At 51.4% G+C, this 19,208-nt stretch overlaps 2 protein-coding genes across 4 annotated transcripts in view; one reads left to right on the forward strand and one right to left on the reverse strand.

Annotated features, from left to right (window-relative positions):
* ANGPTL2 (angiopoietin like 2) overlaps positions 1-5,858 on the forward strand; it is a 32,734-nt gene extending 26,876 nt beyond the window's left edge. Inside the window, exons 4-5 of the mRNA XM_082656572.1 lie at positions 1,542-1,812; positions 4,066-5,858. Coding sequence (XP_082512698.1) covers positions 1,542-1,812; positions 4,066-4,265 — 471 coding nt within the window. The 3' untranslated portion in view covers positions 4,266-5,858. The remainder of the gene's footprint in view (positions 1-1,541; positions 1,813-4,065) is intronic.
* Positions 1-19,208, reverse strand: part of RALGPS1 (Ral GEF with PH domain and SH3 binding motif 1) — a 282,818-nt gene that overhangs the window by 120,094 nt on the left and 143,516 nt on the right. The gene's annotated exons all lie outside the window — the stretch shown is intronic.

Raw genomic sequence — 19,208 nt, forward strand, 5'->3', positions numbered from 1 at the left:
GCCTGCTGCCTGTCAGGGCCTGTGTGGCCCAAGGGAGGAGGACACTGACAGGGCCGTTTCTGCAAACCCCAGGGTGGGGGGGACCAGCCGCTCCTTCGCTGCCCCACTAGCAACTGTGGCAAGACAGAGACAGGGGTTCAGACCACAAAAGCCCCACGAATGGGGTGGGACTTTCGAAATGCTGGGGTGCAGTAGCCCCTCACCCCAGCCAGGTGTGGGGAGCACCTTGGTCCCAGCTGGGGCTCTCAAGGGGAAGACCTGTCCTCAAAGCCCAGAAGGGGCAAGTCCTAAGGCTCCCAAGCCCCGGGAAAATCTCCCACATAGCCCGTTTTGGGGAACTGTGGGAATACTTGGGTCCTAATTCCAGGGCTCATCCTCTGGGCTCCCAATTCCTGGGAAGTTGAATGCTCTTCCTTGTAGAAGGAAAGGCTGCAAGGGCTCCACCCAACACCCATCTCGCTCTTCTGAACAAAGAAGTGGTACCGAGGACGCGAGGGCAGCTGAGTTCACTGACACCTGCCACACGCCAGGCGCAGCGCTGGGTGCTTCCGTTCATTACCTCCTTTGCTCTCACATCGACCCCAGGAGGAAGACAATGGTCTGGACCCAGTTTGCAGATGAAAAGGTGGCACAGTCAGGAAGGGGGAGAGCAGTGAATACAGCCTAGGCCTCTGACACCTGCAGAGCCGACAAACTCCCTGGACCACGACACCCACACGTGGCTTTGCCATGCCCCGGTCCTGTCCTGCTTGCCCTCCAACCCACCTCACCCTCACGCACTCTGGGACCCTGGGCCTCCCCAGGCCTCAGTCCACCCACTCTAGGGAGGATACTGATAGTATCTAGTTCACAGAGTTGGCATGAGGGTTAATAAAATGACCTACGGAAAGTTCTGCCGACAGTGCCAATATACCGTAAGTACTAACTAAATACTAGCTATTATTATCATTAATGAATCCACCTATTTTTCAAGACTTCAAGTGGCCACCACTCGGCTGATGACACCCAAAAATACTTGGAAAAACTATAACAAATCCCCTGGATTCTAGACCTCGGAGGGTGCTCAGGTGGATGTGGCATGCCTTTGTCACAGCTCACACCTGTGCATTAGTTTACATGGGACCCTCACACACAGCCCCTTCCCAGAGAAGGGAACAGAAGCTCAGAGAAGGTAAGGGAATTGTCCAAGGAACTCATGTTGCATGCCTACTGTGTGCTAGGCTCTTAATTTACCATATTACGTGTGTCCTTATAGCAACCCTGCAGGGAAGGTAACATAGCGTCTCCCACGTTCACACGATGACTAGCATGAAACAGGCACTCTCTAAATAGTCTTGAGTGTTGCATGACTGAGGCTCAGACAGGCAAAGTGACTCATCAAGTGACAGCCAGGTTGGGGGAGTGGGGGATTAAATGCAGGCCTGCCTTCTGCTCTGCCTGTTTCCAGGCCTCTCTGTCTGGCGCTGAGCAGCTGACAGCCGGGCCCTGCTGGCTGAGCGCACTGCATATTCCTCAGTAATGCTTGCCCACGTTTTCCCCAGCAAGGGTTTGGGAACATCGACGGCGAGTACTGGCTGGGCCTGGAGAACATTTACTGGCTGACGAACCAAGGCAACTATAAATTGCTGGTGACCATGGAAGACTGGTCTGGCCGCAAGGTCTTTGCAGAATATGCCAGCTTCCGCCTGGAGCCTGAGAGCGAGTATTATAAGCTGCGGTTGGGGCGCTACCATGGCAACGCCGGTGACTCCTTTACCTGGCACAATGGCAAGCAGTTCACCACCCTGGACAGAGACCATGATGTCTACACAGGTAGGACCGGGGGAGTCACACCCAGGTGCAGGGCAGGGGAAAGAGGTCAGTCAAAGCCGAGACTCTGACTCCCAGGCCTAAGAACAGGAAGATCCCAGGGCCCAGCTGCCCAACCCTGCTCCCATCCCCTGAAGGCCCGCTCCTTTGCCCTCTGCCCACAGATCCCCTTCGCAAGGCTGGGTCAGCATGGCATTTACAAAAAGGGGAAGGTAAAGAGGTGCACAAATTACATATCTGAGGGCCACTCTGGGCCAAGCTGGACATTGTACTGGGCTGTGCGCTGCATCACTCCCTGCCTGAGGCACTGGGTGTCACGGCGACATGTCCCCATGTTACACCCTGGCTAACAATGCTGCCCCACCTCCTACATGCCTGTGCCCTCTCTGGGCCCGTCTCCACATCTGGAAATAAGGACATACCTATGTAGTGGGGTGGTGAGAAGGTGAGAATGTGCCTGAAGTGCTTTGTCTGGGACTTGGCGGAGTCAGGCTCTGAGTGGGTGCAGTCTCTACTGTGTACTGACAATGCAGTGCTATGGGAAGCTATGAGAGGAAACCAGGTAGGAGAGATGAAACGAGCTGTCCAAGATTACATGCCTCAAGTCCAGGTCTTTATTAAACAAAAAAACAAGGGAAAAAACAAAAAACTGTAAGAAACACACACAGTCCAACCCTGAGTCCAGACATCAACCCCCCACATTCATCTCAAGGCTCCACACCTCAATTCCTTGAGATGAGGGCCCCTGGGCCCTCGCTGGCTGGTCCCTGGGGAGCCAAGCCCGCCTCCAGGCCAAGGCTGTTCTCATGGGCAAACCCAGCCCCCTCCTGCCCCAGCTTCCTGATAGGTCCCACTCTAAAGGCCACAGCCTCCCCTTTGAGGACTGTCCCAGGAACCACCTGCACTTCCTTGGCAAGCCCGGCTGCCTACATCCTGAGAATGGATCCCCACTCCAGGTCACCGACACCTCTACCTAGGGTCAGCAGTGCAGAACTGACCCAGCTGCAAGGGCCCCGAGGAGGCAGTGTGTCATCTGAGGCCGGGGCTGCTGAGGCTTCCAGAAGAGCAGGGCAGGAAGAGGACCCTCATCAGAACTGTCAGACTCTGGGGACAGAGAGGCTGGTTACAGCATTTCTTGAGGGCCGTTATGGGGAGCAGGGAGCAGACTGTTCTGCGACCCCAACTGTCAGGCCTGTCCAGCAGCAGGGTCAGTGGACGTGAGGCAGTGAGCTCCCTGTCCCTGGAGGCATGAGAGGCGAGCTCAGGAGGGGCGTCCACTGGCTGATGGGTGGCTGGCTGTGGCGCGCCGAGGGTTCTGCCCTCCAAATCCGATGCTGCCACTTGGACCTCGTGGCCTCGGGTCATGGCCCAGAGGGGCCAGAAAAAAACTTTGGGAAAACGTGGGCTGCTGGGGCTCTGGGGGGTGCCTGGGGCTGAGTCTCCTCTTGGCTTTCTGCCTTAGCCGGCCTGCTCCCTCCTCACCTCGCCCCAAGGCCTCTCCCGGAGCAGAGCTGCCCGCTCCATCGGGCCCCCAAACCCACAAACTTGACCGGGCAGCCCTTCCCCTGAGTGGGGTCTCTCCTGGGGCCTGACAATGTCTTACCCCTCCCTCCTGGTAAGGGCGATGCCCCTGCACGCCTGCTTGTACCTTGCCCACACTTTTACTGTTGTTCCGACTGTTGTTCCGAACTGCTTGTCCTTGGCAGCAAAATCCAGCATGATATGATAGTGCCAGAAACTTTATGAAAATATCTTGCTTTTGTGGAAAAAAAAATTGTTTTTGGCTGGAATACAGACTTGGGAGGAATAGAGGAACATTTCATCTTAAACACTTCCTTTGTCATTCTATAAAGACTCTTGATCTAATAGTTTCAGCTCTTAAAAAACATTCCTAAGAAAAACTGGCCCTCTACCCGCCCACCTCAGGTCATTTCTGTTTTCCTCCCTGGTGCTTGCTCTGCAGCGAGCCCTGGGCTAATCCGTGGCCTCCTTCGGTTCCCACACGGGTCCCGTACTGTGCAGGGGCAGCACGTTCATCCTTATTTTACCGTGAGAATTCAGTGGCTCAACAAGGTTAAGTTGCCTGCCCAAGATCACAGAGCTCGTTAGTCAGCAGGCAGGTCTGAGGCACCGTCCCCTCCCAGGCACCCTTGGTCCAAATGCCTCCACAGGGGGTCCCTCAGAAGCCCGCCGAGCAGACGGTGGACACGGGTAGAACCTCCTCCCTGAGACCTTCTCGCTCTTTCTCTCCTGTAGGCAACTGTGCCCACTACCAGAAGGGCGGCTGGTGGTATAATGCCTGTGCCCACTCCAACCTCAACGGGGTCTGGTACCGCGGGGGCCACTACCGGAGCCGCTACCAGGATGGAGTCTACTGGGCTGAGTTCCGAGGAGGCTCCTACTCACTCAAGAAGGTGGTGATGATGATCCGGCCAAACCCCAACACCTTCCACTAGGCTGGCCCCCCTCCTGACCCCTCGTGGCTGCCAGGAGCCTGCCCGGCTGTGCTGGCCCAGCCCAGAGAGCGCCTCCTTCCAGTTCACCTCAGGACTGGGAGGACTGCGATGCTGGACTATGATTTCCCAAGTCACTGCGGCAGATAATACAACTGAATCCAAGTGGTATTCTCTGTTGCTACTACTCTTCTCCACATCGGACAGCCCCTCGTGTTTCCAGACAGGACAGGACGGCAGACAAGTCTTTCCTTAAATAAATTAAGCCCCAGCAATAAAAACACAACTGCAAAACACCTTCATAATATACACGTGTGTGAGCCGACCTTGTGCACTTATGTGTATACCATGTATATATGCATTTAGATATATACACGTGGCGTATATCTAGATACATATATAGGTTTGCCTTATATACCTAAATACATGTATATTCAATTCTCAGATGCTGAGGCTGTTAACAACAGCTCTGCTCTTAGGAGAAGAGCAGTTCATTCATGTTGTATTACTTGAGTCTAAGGGCAGATCACAGACTGTGTAGCTTTCATTCAAAGAACAATCCTTGGCATCCACAGGCCTGGATTCTTCCAGGACTGTCTACAGTACTATTCTCTCACGTAGGGGTTCTCAACCTCCTTGCTTAAGATCCCCCTTGGCACCTAACCCAATTTCAAAACCCCCATCCCTCTTTATTTCTGTACTTCTCCTCATTCTCAGGACTTTTCACCGCCCACCCATCCACCCATCTATCCATGTATTCAATGCCATTCAATTAAGTGCCTTCCATGCTCCAGTCCCCGGCCACTTGTGTTCCAGGCACCTTTTCTGCTCTTCTCTATTCCTTGCCTACTTACTCCTCACCTTTTCTGTACCCCTGTGCTTTCTTTCCAGGCTACATTCCTTAGCCTCTGAGTAGGAAAGCATGGACTCCACGTGGTCAGGAAAGGGAAAGTCAGGCCCAAAAGCTAACTCTTGGCCACAAGGATAATGGTGTTTGTAGTCTCGTATTTTCCAGTCACAGTTTAGCCTCCCTGTCATTTTAACCTTCACAGAAATAATAACCTACCTTGCCAGCAGATATTCGATTGAAGAGAAGTCATCATCCAATCGTTGGGGGCCCCAAATGGCTACATACCAAAGGTCCCATGCTCTCAGGCCAACTAGTGTCCACATCTCGTCTCCAAACTACACTTCCCCGGAGATCAAGCACCACAAAAATGAGAACTGGCCACTCGTCGTGAGTTACTGAATAACCAGGGGCCACGGAGCCCTGGGTCAGCGCATCACAGTGCGGCGGCTTTCTTAGTCCTGTTAGCCACGGAGCATCAGGCTCGGTACTACCAGGACTCTTGCCAAGCAGGGAGCAAGGGATGAACAAGAAGATGAGACCCTCCTAGAGGGCACGTGGGTCGGGGTGGGAGAGATGTTGGAACGTTCGGTACTGTCCACATCTGGCTGTGTGCCTATTACCTCAGCAGTCTCACAAAGTGTTCCATGTAGCATGTTTTGTGTATATAAAAGGGACATGTTTTTTTTTTTAATATATTCTCAGATTATCCTTGTAATGACACATCTGCAATAAAAGCCATTAGTGCTATTTGGATGTATCTACACTGTGCGTTATTGTTTTAGAATGCCTTCCTGCGACCTCCGATACCAGAGCCTCTTTGAGTAAAACCAGGAAGAGATTCATCCATGGAAATCAATTAAATCACACTTTCCCTATCCCTGGTTTCCAACTCTGCCCTGTGGAGTCCCACGACAGTACCTCAGGCCAAGATGGCTTCCTGGAGCCCCACCTCCTTACATCTAGCTGCGTCCTGGATGTCTCTGCCAGACACAAGCAGTGCAGTCAACACCTGAAACACCTTTCCCCAGGTCTGGTCTCATTTCACCATCTACTCAATTGCTCGGGTGAGAAGCCAGGACTCCTCCCTCCCCCTGGCCAAGGTCGACCCACCCCTCCGTGCAAGGCCTCTTCTCTGCCTTGGTGTAGGCCCTCCTGCCCTCTCCCCTCGACCACAGCAACAGGCTCCCCACCAGACCAAGGAGGCCTGTGCCTCCACCTCCCTCGTCCCAATCCGACTTCCACACTAGCTGCCAGAACCACCTTCCTATAAAACAAATCTGTCGGTAGGGAAGGTGCCTCTGGGCCTGATGAGAAGCCCCAAAACCATAAAGGAAAAGACGAAGGGATAGAACTAAAGAAAGTCCTGAATTTTTTGCCCTCTGAAAAACAAAACAAAATAAAACATGACTGAGATTGAAAGGCAAATATTAAACAAGAGAAAAGTATACGATTAATATTCATGCTATACCAAGAACTCTTTCAAATTAAGAAGAAAGATACAAACACTGTGATAGAAAACTTGGTAAAGCGCACAAACACATTAGAAGACTCACAAACGGCCAGTAAACAAGAAAAGAGGCCAACCTCAGTATAATCAGCAGAGTTGTACATTAAATCAAGCATAAACCATCACATGGTGCCTAGCAGACTGGCAAAAACGAAAAAATGTCAATCTCCACATTGACAAGGGAATGGAGAAATATGTACTCTATGCACTCTGGGTGGAAGTAAACACTGATTCAATCATTTTGAAGAGCAGTTTGGCAAGAGCAGTTTGGTATATATCAAAATTTAAAACGTACTTAAACCTTTGGACTCACCAATCTCTCTTCTTAATGACAAAGTAATGCTGCCCTATGAGAGCCTTTTCTAGCAAAGTTGTACTGTGGAGAGACTGATGTCTACTGAAGCCTACTATGTGTTTGGAATTGGACTTGTGTCTCCTTACGTGACCTCACAGCAGCCTGTGTAGGAGGGACTGTTCCCCTCACTTCACAGAAGGGGAGAAAGTGAGGCTCACAGCCAGACTGCTGGTAAAATGCCCCAGCAGGAGTTAGTCCAGAAGGTTCTAGATGTCAAGCACTAAGAGTTCTCAACTCCCTTCTCCCAACTGCCTAGTCAGTGTTGGGGGTCACAGTGGAATCTGGACACTACTAGGTGTCCTCAACCTCGGCCCAGACCACACCTACCCCCTCCCATACCTGGAGTCGGGTGTGTGGGATGCAAGGATTGACGGCAAAGGAAGATAGGGCCCAACCTTACCAGTCACTGGTCTTATGTCCAAACCCCAAAGCAGAGAGCTCTGGAAAGCCACACTAGACAAGGGGGAGCAACCCTTTACTAAACTAGCTGGGAACCAAACAAAAGCAGGGCCTGACGCCACTGGTTCTCCAACGCCACACACCCTGATACCCAAACCTGGGTCTTGGTCAAATCATACCCCAGCTATATGGAAGGAGAGGGAGGCATAAGCCCATCAGAGATGTGGAGCCCACTCTCCCTGAAGTAAAATGGAGGAAGGGGAGCAAGTTTACCAAACCAACAGCATCAAAGAAGAGAACAGGGAGACGAGAGGGCTGTGCTCAGGCGCCACGCCTGGTGCCCAGGGAGTCGCCCCCCTGCCGGCAAACAGCACTCGGCACAACCAACACACATCAACAGTCCTCCTCGCCCATCCCGCCTGGGGACTTCTAAGGCCTACAGTCATAGGGGTCCTACTGTTACTAAGGTCTCCATGGTGAGTGCCTCTGCAGACCCAGAAGGAAGTCAGTGACACCGTGATCAGTGGAGGGCACCCATCTGCTGGGCTCCTGTGCAGAACACGGCAGGAAGACAGAGATGTTCCCCAAGCAAGTGACACTGAACAGGGCCCCCTCCCCCCGAATCTTGCCAATTTGATCCAGATTGAAAGAGAAACCTTTGAACTACTGCAAACACTGGGGATGGGAATCCATGATGTTCATACTCCACAGATGCTCTTTGGGAGCTCAAGGGGTCCCCCCGATCTCCCAAGAGCACCTCATCTGCTTTATACAGTCTGGTAAAAACTCTCAGTTATAGTAAAGGAAAGCTAGAGAACTGGATTAAACAAAAAAAGGAACATTTTAAGTGTAACAAAATCTTAAACAGGCACTCTTTCAGCCTCGGTTTTTTCTGAGTCTCGAAAGGCTAAGGACAAAATCATAACTGATAAGAGCTCCCACGTTATGGACCAAAAGATGCAAGACCCTCCTTGCAAGAGGGAGGCCCCAAACTGGCTCTGCAGCATTAGCTGGTTGCCCACCTGCAGCCTGTGTAAGAGGCACAGAAAAAGTATCCCGGGGTGGGGGGATGACTCGTCCCCATGATATGCTCCCCCCTGCCACCACAGGGAGGGTAGGTGTTCCCCCTCCTTCAATCAGTGAGAGGAGCTTCCAGGGACCATTCCAAGAGTCTAGCACTACCATCTGACTCACACCTCAAGTCTGCAGGCCAGACGTGGAGAGCAGTAAGAAGCGGGTACTGCGCTGGGAGCAAAGGGCAAGCCCACCGATGGGGGCGGGGAGGCAAGGACACAGTTCCTAGGAACCAGAGGGCAGCCTGGATGGTGAGGAGGGGTGGTGCATGAGACCCAGGAGCCAAGGAGGGGCCATAAGTGGTCGGCTAGAGGAGAAGCACTGCCCCATGGAGGGAGCTGAGTCAGAGGTGCCCCGAAGGGAAATTCTGAAGAAGCAGCAACAAAGAGGGAGAAAAGACAGGAAGAGGGAAAAGACAGAGCGTGGGTACTCTGGGCAGCTGGCATACCCAAGGGTGCCAGCTCTGGGTTCCGACTGAACAGGCCATATCAGAGGGGCCCTTGCCTCTCCCTTGTCTGTCTCGTCTGTTCCAACTCCAAGGGCCACAAAGCTCAGTGGACCAGGAGGGAGGCAATAGAACCGCGGGGTCTGGTGGAGGCACCCGAGCATGTGCCCTCCCCCACCCCAGGCCTCCAGCAGGACCGGCTGTAGGAGTCCAGACTTCGGACTCCTACACTGGATGGTCTGGAGTGACGTGACTATCAACAGCAGAGAGACTTTGGGGCCGCTAAGTTCTCAGCATCGACTGGGAAAAGAACGAAGCCACAGAGTGGGCTGGAAAGGACACTGCGGAAAAATAAAGTTGGTTTCTTCTCACACCTGACTGGGTCCAGCTCATTTAATAAGCTGGTTACATAAGGACATGAGGTATCTCCCGGAGTCCATGAGCAGGGACACAGCTGGGCCTCACAAGGACCAGGAACCAGAAACTGCCTGGAAAGCCTTCAAGAGGCCAGGAATCCGCCCTCTCAGCCTCTCTCTGTCCTCTCCCTTTCCCTGCCTGCAGGGTCTCTCTCTGTTTCTTGTGCATGGATCCGCTTTTCCCAGCATGGAATTTCTAAGCTCACATGTCCTCCTGGTCTGAGTGCCAGCAAAGACCTGAAGACTCTCTCCTCGCAGCCAACTCCCAGCCAGAGGACTCACTGGCCCGCTCGGGTTGGGTGTCCTCACTCTTATCGACTGGGCTCCGAGCAGAGCTGGTGGAAGGAACGCGGCTGCTGGAGCTCAAGGCTGTGGAAGGCATGGGGGAAGTTCCCACGGTCCCAGCTGAGCAGGGGTCAAGGCTGGCTCTATACCCAGAAAGGTGTCTGGACTATACTCCAGCTGTTGTTGGTCCCCATCCTCTCTGGAGACCATATTTTGCCAACTAGGTGGATTCTGTCCCATTACTCGTTAGATCACGTCCTATTCCCCAGCCCCTCCCCTGCTGACTCCTGCCCTCCCAGGCTCAGCTGTGTCACTAAACACGACTGACACACGGCTGTGCCCAGAGGGGCTCTTACTGCCCTTCCTGGATACGCCCTGTTTCTCAATAGTTTTCGTAGATACAGGAGGCAACAAGTTCCCCACTGCTGGGCTCTTCCAGGCAGTATTTGCTCTGGATAACACTCATACCACCCACAATCTATAGGCGCTGTCCATGTGCCAGGCACCATGTGTGTCTCTTTAAACTCTCACAACCACCCTGTGACGTGGGTTCTACAATTACCCAACCTTCGACGTCACAGAAATTGAGGCTCAGAGTTGTACGTGACTTGCCCAAGAACATGCAGCCTGAGATGCTCAGGATGTGAGCTCGAGTCTGACTCCTGAGCTCCTGCCTCTGCAGGATTAGATCACTGTCCCCAATGATGAAATGAAATGACCAAGGCTCCTCTCTCACCCCATCATCACTTCCTGGTACGTCTGAGAATCATGCAGCATGGAGCCTGCTGCCCACAGAAGTGGGTGTGTGAGCTGGCCAGCCAGCCTACCTGTGCAGAAGCAGGTGGATGGACAGTAGGTCCCCAGGTGTCAGGAAGTCAGTTCAGGGCTGTTTGCCCAATTTATCTCAGAGCTGAGGGCACAGAATAATAGGGGGCAGTGATGGAGAATATCTCTCAGCTTCTTGGGGCTCACAATCCTTTGCCAGGGCTAAAGTGGCTGGGCCCTGCCTCTCTCCCTTCCTCTTGGAGAACAATCTACAGACCAAGCGCCGCCCTTTGGCACTAGGAGTGTCCTGCTTGTGGCTGGTCTGGCTCTCACCTCATGTACCAATTCTATCTTGTCCAAGCCTTGGTCTGCACTATCTGGTAACTGGGTCCCTGTTGTGTTGGCTTATCTCCCATTTCCATGCCTTCAGGACAGGGGTTTGCTTGGCTAGTCTCTCTCAGATCCTGCAGTCAGGCCTGAACCAGCTCTAGCCTGGGACTCCACCCCTTGTGGACACATGCCTTGGTACCTACAATCACTGGGACACTCCTGACCTGGGGTATCCCGGGTCAGCTCACCCAAACATGGGAACTCAGACACAGATAATCCCTCCCAGCCGTGCAGCCTTCCCAAAGCCCTTCCACACACAGCACCTCCCCACTGCTCGCCGACGGTCATGATACATCCATCTCCATGGGCGGGTCAGGGGTGCTTCCTTCCCGCTGCTGCAGTACATGTACCCTCCTAAAGTTGAGGGACATCTCACATTAGGAGGACAGCTCCCTGGGCAAGGGTGGACAGGCCACATTCGCCCTGACCCTTAGCAGAGCTGGGAGTGGCCCAGAACCCACAAGGGTAGCTAACAGAGCAAATGGGATTAGAATTGCCTTCCGGAGCAGTGCGATGACAGAGGCCAACGCCCTAGTCATCTGGAAGAGGGGAAAGAATTAGAGGAAGCACACAGCCTCCCTGGAGCCCAGAAAGCTGACCGAGCCCGAGGTGAGTGTGCCGGGCATCGGCTCCTCTCCACGGGAACCCGACAGCCAGGGCAGCGCAGGGCTGTGCTGGGGACGCGGGGAGAGGAATTAAGGACAGACATTCAGGATGCAGACACAGGAAGCAGGGGCAGCTGAGCAGCTGGGTGGGAGGTCTGAAGGCCTGGCTGCCTAGCCCAGGCCCAGGGAGCACGGGCTTGAAGTAGGAAGCAGCTTCTTTGCCAAGAGCACAAAGAACTAGTGGGTAGCGAAATGTGTACTAAAACCAGAGGCCATCTTTCACCTGTCATTTCATTATAAGAAACTGGTTGGTAATGGCTAGCACTGGTGAGAGCAGAGAAGACAGGCAGGCTGGCATGCGTGGGTGGGAGTGGAACTGTAACCCAGGAAGTGGGTTCCCCAGCAGCAGCGACCAAAAAGAAAGTCGCACGTCACCTCTGCCCAGCAATTCCACTTCCAGCTCTTGGTGTTTCAGAAATACTCTGGCAGGTGAGTAAAGATACAAGTAAAAAGGTGTTCTCCACTGCACCACCCGTCCAAGGGAAAAAGTAGAAACAACCTAAGCATTTATCAATTGGGGCTAAACAAATCAACGTACATCCAGGCCCCGTCCAACAAGGCGCCACGTGGCCACGGGTGCCACGGAGCCACTTGGAAGAATGAAGGAGTTCTGTACCTGCTGCCACTGAACAGTACCCACCACACTTCGAGTGGAACAAAAAGTAAGGTGCAAAACAAACTGTCTACCCAAAGGTTCCCATTTTGGTTAAAAAGCACGAGACTCTTCGCACACCCCCATGTGCACTGATACTTCTCCGTGTGGATTCAAGTGCCTGGAAGGACACACCCAACCTGCCAACACTGGCTGCCTCTGAGAAGTAGGAGGGGAGGAAGGGGATTTTCACTTTCTACTTTATAGACTTTCTAGTGTGAGTTTTACAACAAACAATGTGTTACTTTTGTCATTTTAAGAGTTTTTAAAAGATGAATGGGAGTTGAATGGCACTGCTGGGCACAGCCTTTCTGGCCGCAGGAAGCAGAGATCTTGCCCGCCCCCGCTTGAACAGGCACTCCTGGGCCCCTAAAGCCGTGGACGACTTACACTCTAGGCCTTTCTGAGGGTAACTTCCTGGGACCTTTCAGGCTCTAATCAGCTTGTCCCCAGGCACCTTCCTTCCTCACAGAGCTGCCAGAATTCATCTCCTCTCCACGGGGCAACCACCCCCTCTGCCCTAGAAGATTTCCTTCCCTCAAAATTAGCTTCTAATTTTGGGACCCAGCACTTCCTGCTGCCCCAGAGATCAATCTGACAGTCTTTTTTTTTTTAATTAAGGAGGTTTTTTTAATGATAAATATTTTACAGAAAATAATTACTCCCTACAGGGTATTATCTGGAGTTCATTACATGGAATAATTTATTTGCTCTTTACAGCAACCCCATGAGGCAGATCCTGTGATTATTCCCATTTTAAAGATAATGAAGTAACATTTCCAAGAGGACTCAGCTCATTAGCAGTGGAGTCAGGACCTGAAAGAACGCAGTTTGCCTCCAGGGCTCTTGCTCTCAACTACTCTGACATATTGTCTCTGAGAAGTAAACAGAAAATAACACACATCTGAGGAATCTTGTCATCAACGGCTTGTCCTGGATGTATGGGTTCGTAGAGTCCTCTCCGTAAACAGTCAAGAGCAGGTAGGAAGTAATTCCTCCCTTTTGGCCCCTAGATTAGTCCCTTGTTCTAGACATCAGCTCAGCACCCATTGCCAGGGGTACATACCTCCATCTCTACCAGTAGAAGCCCAGGCCCTAGAGACTGAAGACCAGAGAGGGAGAGAAAGGGAGTCCTTTCCTCCCTACAGTCTGCTCTCTAGAGTCTGGAGTGTAGCCTGAGGCATCTGCTCTGTCTGGAGACTGTCAACAGCACTTATGTCCTTTTTCTATGTTGGCCCTACCTCCACAAGGGAGCAGGTCACAGCTCTGGATTTCCATCAATAAAGCAAACCCAAAATCGATACAGGAATTGGACACTTGTCCATTGCGTAAGTTGCTATGTGGGGCGGTTGGGAATCTCCTGATTTGTCTAGGTAGAACTCACCTCTGTCTGCCTGTTTGTCTGTCTGTCTCTCTCTAGGCCCAACTGTAACCTGCTCCTGATTCCATCATGGTGCCCGCTGTAGTCACCTGCAGCAAGTCTGTAGGCACCTTGGGGACAGTGATTTGCCCTCTGCTTCTTTGGCACCTCTCATTTTCCCATGGTGGGTTCATATAAAATATGTGTGCCATGGATGAATGAGTGAATGAGTAAACTTAATGTATTTCAATACTATTTTTAACATCCACAATCTGACAGTCTTTTGTGTGTGGAGTTTTACAGCTGATTTTGTTCCAATACAGATGGGGCAACAAAGTAACAAATGTGGGGTAGTGATAAAGTTGGTGCAATGCACTAGTTATCCATTACTGTGTGACAACCTACCTCCAAATTTAGCACCTCACAACAATAAACATTTGCCGTCTTGCAGTTCCGTGGGTCAGAAGTTTGGGTGTGTTTTAGCTGGGCATCTCTGGCTTAAGGTGTCTCATGAGATGACAGTCATGGAGGGGCTGCGGCCTCCTTTGAAGGCTCCACTCAGGCACAATCTGCTTCCAAGTTCACCCACGTGGCTATCGGCAGGACTCACACCCTCACCACACAGGCCTCGCCAGAGGACAGCCAAACACATGGCTGCTGGATTCCCCCAGGATGCGTGAGCCAAGAAAGAGTAAGACGACAGCAACACCCAACAGAGAAGCAGTCTTTTTATAATCGAATCCCGGAGTGACATCCCATTATTTCTGTCATATAGGATTTGTTAGAAGCAAGTCAGTATGTTCTGCCCATGTTCCAGGGGAAGGGACTACACAAGGGATCGTTGGGGGCCAGCTTAGAAGCTACCTACCACGTGAAATCTTCCAGATTCTCAGGGCCATCGTCCTAACTCTTTCCAAAAGAGACGTCCCAATGGCCCCACGTTATTCCTGCAGCTGGAGAAATTCTAGCCTTTCCTCTATCCCTAATCCTTCTCTTCTTTAGGGCTGGCGGGCCCTGGGAAGGCCCTCCTTCTCCCACCTTGAGCCCCTGTACCACACAGGAGGGCCCTGGAGACATTCCTCTCTTCAGCCCACTGTCTGGTTTCCCCAGAGGGTAAAGGTCTGTTAGCAGGAACATATGGCATAATCTGAGGTTAGTGGTGGGGCTCTGGGGTCGCAGCACTACGATGTGGCAGTAGTAAGTGGTGAAACTTTTAACAAGTCTTATTACGCTTCTGCAACTGTGACATAAGTTAAAAATAGTGCCTTCCTCAGAGGAAGGAGTGTTGGGAGGATTAAATGAGATCATGAGTGTAAAGCGCTCGGTGCGGGGCCTGTTGTGTGGTGGAAGAAGTAAACGTGAGTGCTGGTCATTTTTATTATTGTCAGCTTCTAATTAGAAGTCCAAAGACTAAGGGTCAAAGAGGAGCAGTTGTCTGATGACTCCACAGATTCCTGCTATGGAAACACACCTGCACTTGCACAAAATGGGCTCGTGCTCTCATCTCCTTTCCGGGGTTCAGACAAAACTGCTCGACCCAGAGAAAGGCTGACTGCAGGTCCTCCCTGTGCCCCAGAAGGGACGAATGTGACCAGCTGCTCAGATCTGGGCAGCAAAGCCTGAAGGAAAGAAACCTCTCCCCCAGCGTGTTTTCCTCCCATGCTGCTTCTCTCCATGGAGACAGATGTTAAATGGAGGATGCATAAGTTAAGGCAGGGTGGAACCCCAGCCATGAGCATGAGGTCTTGAGTTAAACTTGGTGTCTGCCTGGCGTACAATGTTGGTAAGTCATAAGTGAAACAGTAGGGTTTTTTCATTCGCAAAATGGGGATTTTAATAACATCCACTGGCTTTTTGTGAAAATTGAGCAAGACTGTGAAGTCCCAGAGAAATGTGGATTTTAAGGTAACAAATCCTGAGATTGCAACAGTAAAGGCAAAATTCTCTCTGGAAGGGAGAGATTTAAAACCATATGCAGCTGATGACTCAAAAAAATAATGGGAAAGGTTTCCTTCATTTGGGATGTATTGTGTCTTTGTGATTATTCTGTTGATCGAGAAGCATGTTTGAGATGCATCAGAAGGTAGCTTTTCCCTGCTTGCTGGGCCCCAGAGGGGGCTGGATCCTTCCTCTATCTGGAGAAGGAGAAACTTGATCAAAGGCTCTCCTGGGCTTGTTGCGCCCTGTAGCACGTGGCCATCGGGCAAAGAGGAGAAAGGCACGGCTCTGGGCTCCAGAAGTAGGCATTCCAGAACGCAGGCTTAAGCTTTTCTTTGTGGCACTGACATCCCCTTAGCCATCCCCGAGCTGTGCTTCCCTGGCTAAGGAAGGAGGAGCCTGGGGCTTCCCTGGTGGCGCAGTGGTTAAGAATCCACCTGCCAGTGCAGGAGACACGGGTTCGAGCCCTGGTCCGGGAAGACCCCACATGCCGCAGAGCAATTAAGCCCACGCACCGCAACTACTGAGCCTGCACTCTAGAGCCTGCAAGCCACAAGTACTAAAGCCGGCGTGCCACAACTACTGAAGCCCATGCGTCTAGAGCCTGTGGTCCACAACAAGACAAGTCACCACAACGAGAAGCCTGCGCAATGCAACAAAGGTTAGCCCCCACTAGCCGCAATTAGAGAAAGCCCACATGCAGCAAAGAAGACCCAACACAGCCAAAAATAAAATAAATAAAATAAATAAATTTATTTTTTAAAAAAGGGGGGAACTTCCCTGGTGGCGCAGTGGTTAAGAATCCGCCTGCCGATGCAGGGGACATGGGTTTGAGCCCTGGTCCGGGAAGATCCCACATGCCGCGGAGCAACTAAGCCCGTGCGCCACAACTCCTGAGCCTGTGCTCTAGAGCCCACGAGACACAGCTACTGAGCCTGCGCTCTAGAGCCCGCGAGCCACAACTACTGAGCCCGCGTGCCATGACTACTGAAGCCCACACGCCTAGAGCCCATGCTCCACAACAAGAGAAGCCACTGACCGCAATAAGAAGCCCGCGCGCTGCAACGAAGAGTAGCCCCCGCTTGCTGCAACTAGAGAAAGCCCGTGTGCAGCAACGAAGACCCAACGCAGCCATAAATAAATAAATTTATTAGAAAAAAACGGAGGAGCCTGGCTGTACACAGGTTCATCTGGAGAGACTGGGTAGGAAAGCAGGAGATGACTGGAGGGAGGGATCAGGGTTTGTGGCCAGGCAGCTGGCTGAGGCACCAGAAACGACCAAGATGGATCTGTGGAACAAATGAGTATTCCTTGGGGATTCTTGGGAACACATGGGGTGGGGAACTGAAGGGAAAAAAGGCTGAATTTCCTGCATGCGGAATGGAATTTTTTCAGTTGGGAGTTAAAGGAAAGAATTAGCCTTAATGCTGGCAAACTTGGGGACAGGTGGATAACACTGTGGTAACCCTAACTTGGGAGCCATCGGACTTTGGTCCTGGGGTGGTACAGGTCCCCACCAAAGGGGCAACAGCCACTCTGATTCGGTTCTGGGAAGCAGAAGATCTGCCGGCATCCATCAGTTCAAGCCCCCTGCCTTCTGGAGGGAGATCAAGAGAGCACGTGCCCGTGCCCTTTCATCTCTGCTCAAATGCGTACATCCTTCATTCTCAAAGCCCAGGCACAGGGAGATGCATGCGTCTCCAATCCGGTATGAGGGACATGCTCACTGATAACTGTTTTAGGTCTCTCCAAGGCTTTGCTCTAAAATGAACTGTTTTCAAAAGGGCTTCCCCTTCCCCTCCCCCACCCCCACCCCAGCAGTTTCTGAAATACGGTGATGCACCACAGGCTGCTGCACGGTCCCCTGCCTGGTTTTCCCTCCTCCAGCCTGACCTCCCCCAAGCCGGACACCTGCTGTCGGCCAGGAGACCCGTGTTCAAGGCAAACCCAAGCCAACCACGCCCTTGCTCAAAACCCTCCTGGTCCCCTACTGCTCGTGGAGGCCAGAGCCTGAGCCCCCCACTCCCAGTGTGCAGGCCCTAAGCAACCTCACCCCTCTCTCCCACTGCAGCTGCTTCTCACGACACCCTCCTCCTGATTCTCTACTCTCCAGGCAGTTTTCCCAGCAAACATGTTTTTCCCCACTTCAGGGCTCTTGCACAAGCCGCTGTCTTTGTCTGGGATGCTCACATGCCACCTCTTCATCCAGCTTATTCATCTTTTAGGGCTTCCCTCCAGAAAACCCTTGCTGGTCCCCCAACCTGGGATGGGTCCCCCTTTATTCACTCCTTTGCCTTTCCCTCCACAGTGCTCGGCTCACTTTGGTTTCTAGTTCACTGCCAGTGATCAGATCTGGGCCGTGAGCGCCACCAGAGCAGAACTGAAGTCTGATGCCCGGGTGAGAACACACCCACCTTGCAGAGGGCCTGGCGTGTGAGGCCCTCAGGCTCAGAGTGTGAGCCCCTCACCCCCAGCTGTTCTGGGGGCTTTGGGGCATCAACGTAAATGCTTCTTTTTGACCAATGACCACTTCTTTTTGAAAGTCCTTTTAGATATCCCACAGTTTAAGTCTGTTAATTTTATACTCAGAATTTGGAAACAACTTGCCTTTATTTTAAACTTCAGAGTCCATATTTGAACATAAAACCTTGCTTTTTAAAAATGGGAGGGTTTGGCTGTTTGAAGGAATAGCTTAGCTTCTAGAAATTTACTTCACATATTAGAAGTCTGGGTAAATTTACCAGGAATCTAAATGTTCTCTAACTATTCAGAACTGTCAGAATGCCTAGTTTTTGTTCCTTGAGAGATCACAATTTTCCACACTGCCTATAGTTACTTTTAGAATCAGGCTCTAAACCTTTTAAAATCTATTACATTTGTAATTTTATTTAGCTATTTCCTGGAGGGAACTATAGGTTCTGAAAACCAAACACCCTCTAAATCAATAAAGCTACTTGGAAGTAAATGGTGTAGCCACGCTTCGCAGCTCATTGCCTGCTTTTGTTATCACTTTGACCTGAACTGGGTATTTACAAGGAGTAGCTATCAGATAAAATTAAGCTGCAAATAACTGACCTGACTATTTCCCACAACTATTTTTGCACTTTGAAGTAAATGGGAATAAACTTTTTGAGACAAAGAGAGTCTTATTTTTGAAATGTAGTAAGTTTTTCCCTCAGTGTTTTTTAAATTATGCTTCACAAAAAACAGTGCACCAAAGTGCAGCCAACTGGCTCTAAAATTTGCATTGGAAGGAGATGGAATACACACCCACATGGTTAATAACGTGCCAGTACTACATGAGGGTATCTTTACATGGAGTAAGAGACACATGTGTGAATAGTCCCAGGAAACCAGTTAGTGTAGAACCTTCCACAGAGGTTTAAAAGAATCATTACAAAAGTAAAACCTATACTTGCTATTAGAGGCAAATAACCACTGAAGCAGCGTTCAAAGTCTCAAGCAGGAACTAAACGAATGAAGCAGCTGGAAATATCGAGGACTGACCTCAAGTCCCTCCCAGAGAATAACTCCCTCTCCCCCAAGGAAAACACCTACAGTGAGGACGTTGCCAGGGGAAAAAGAAATGGTTTCAGACATTTTTTCCTATATTGTACCTTCCAGGAATTATGTAACTCTTCCTCTTTTGATAAACAAATCCATCCCCAGGACAAGTTGGGTTTTCAAGAGGAATCCAGCACTAAAGCCACAACCTGGATTTGGGCAGGGTATGTCCATGGCAATCAGAGGTGCAGGGAGGCCTTAGCTGCCCTCAGGACGGATGGCCCCGCTGAGCCTCAGAATGGGGTCTTTCTTCATTCTTTTTAATGAAACCGTGCCCCCCA

The sequence above is a fragment of the Grampus griseus genome (assembly GCF_964374135.1).
Source record: "Grampus griseus genome assembly, chromosome: 6".
In the NCBI taxonomy this organism is placed as follows: Eukaryota; Metazoa; Chordata; class Mammalia; order Artiodactyla; family Delphinidae; genus Grampus; species Grampus griseus.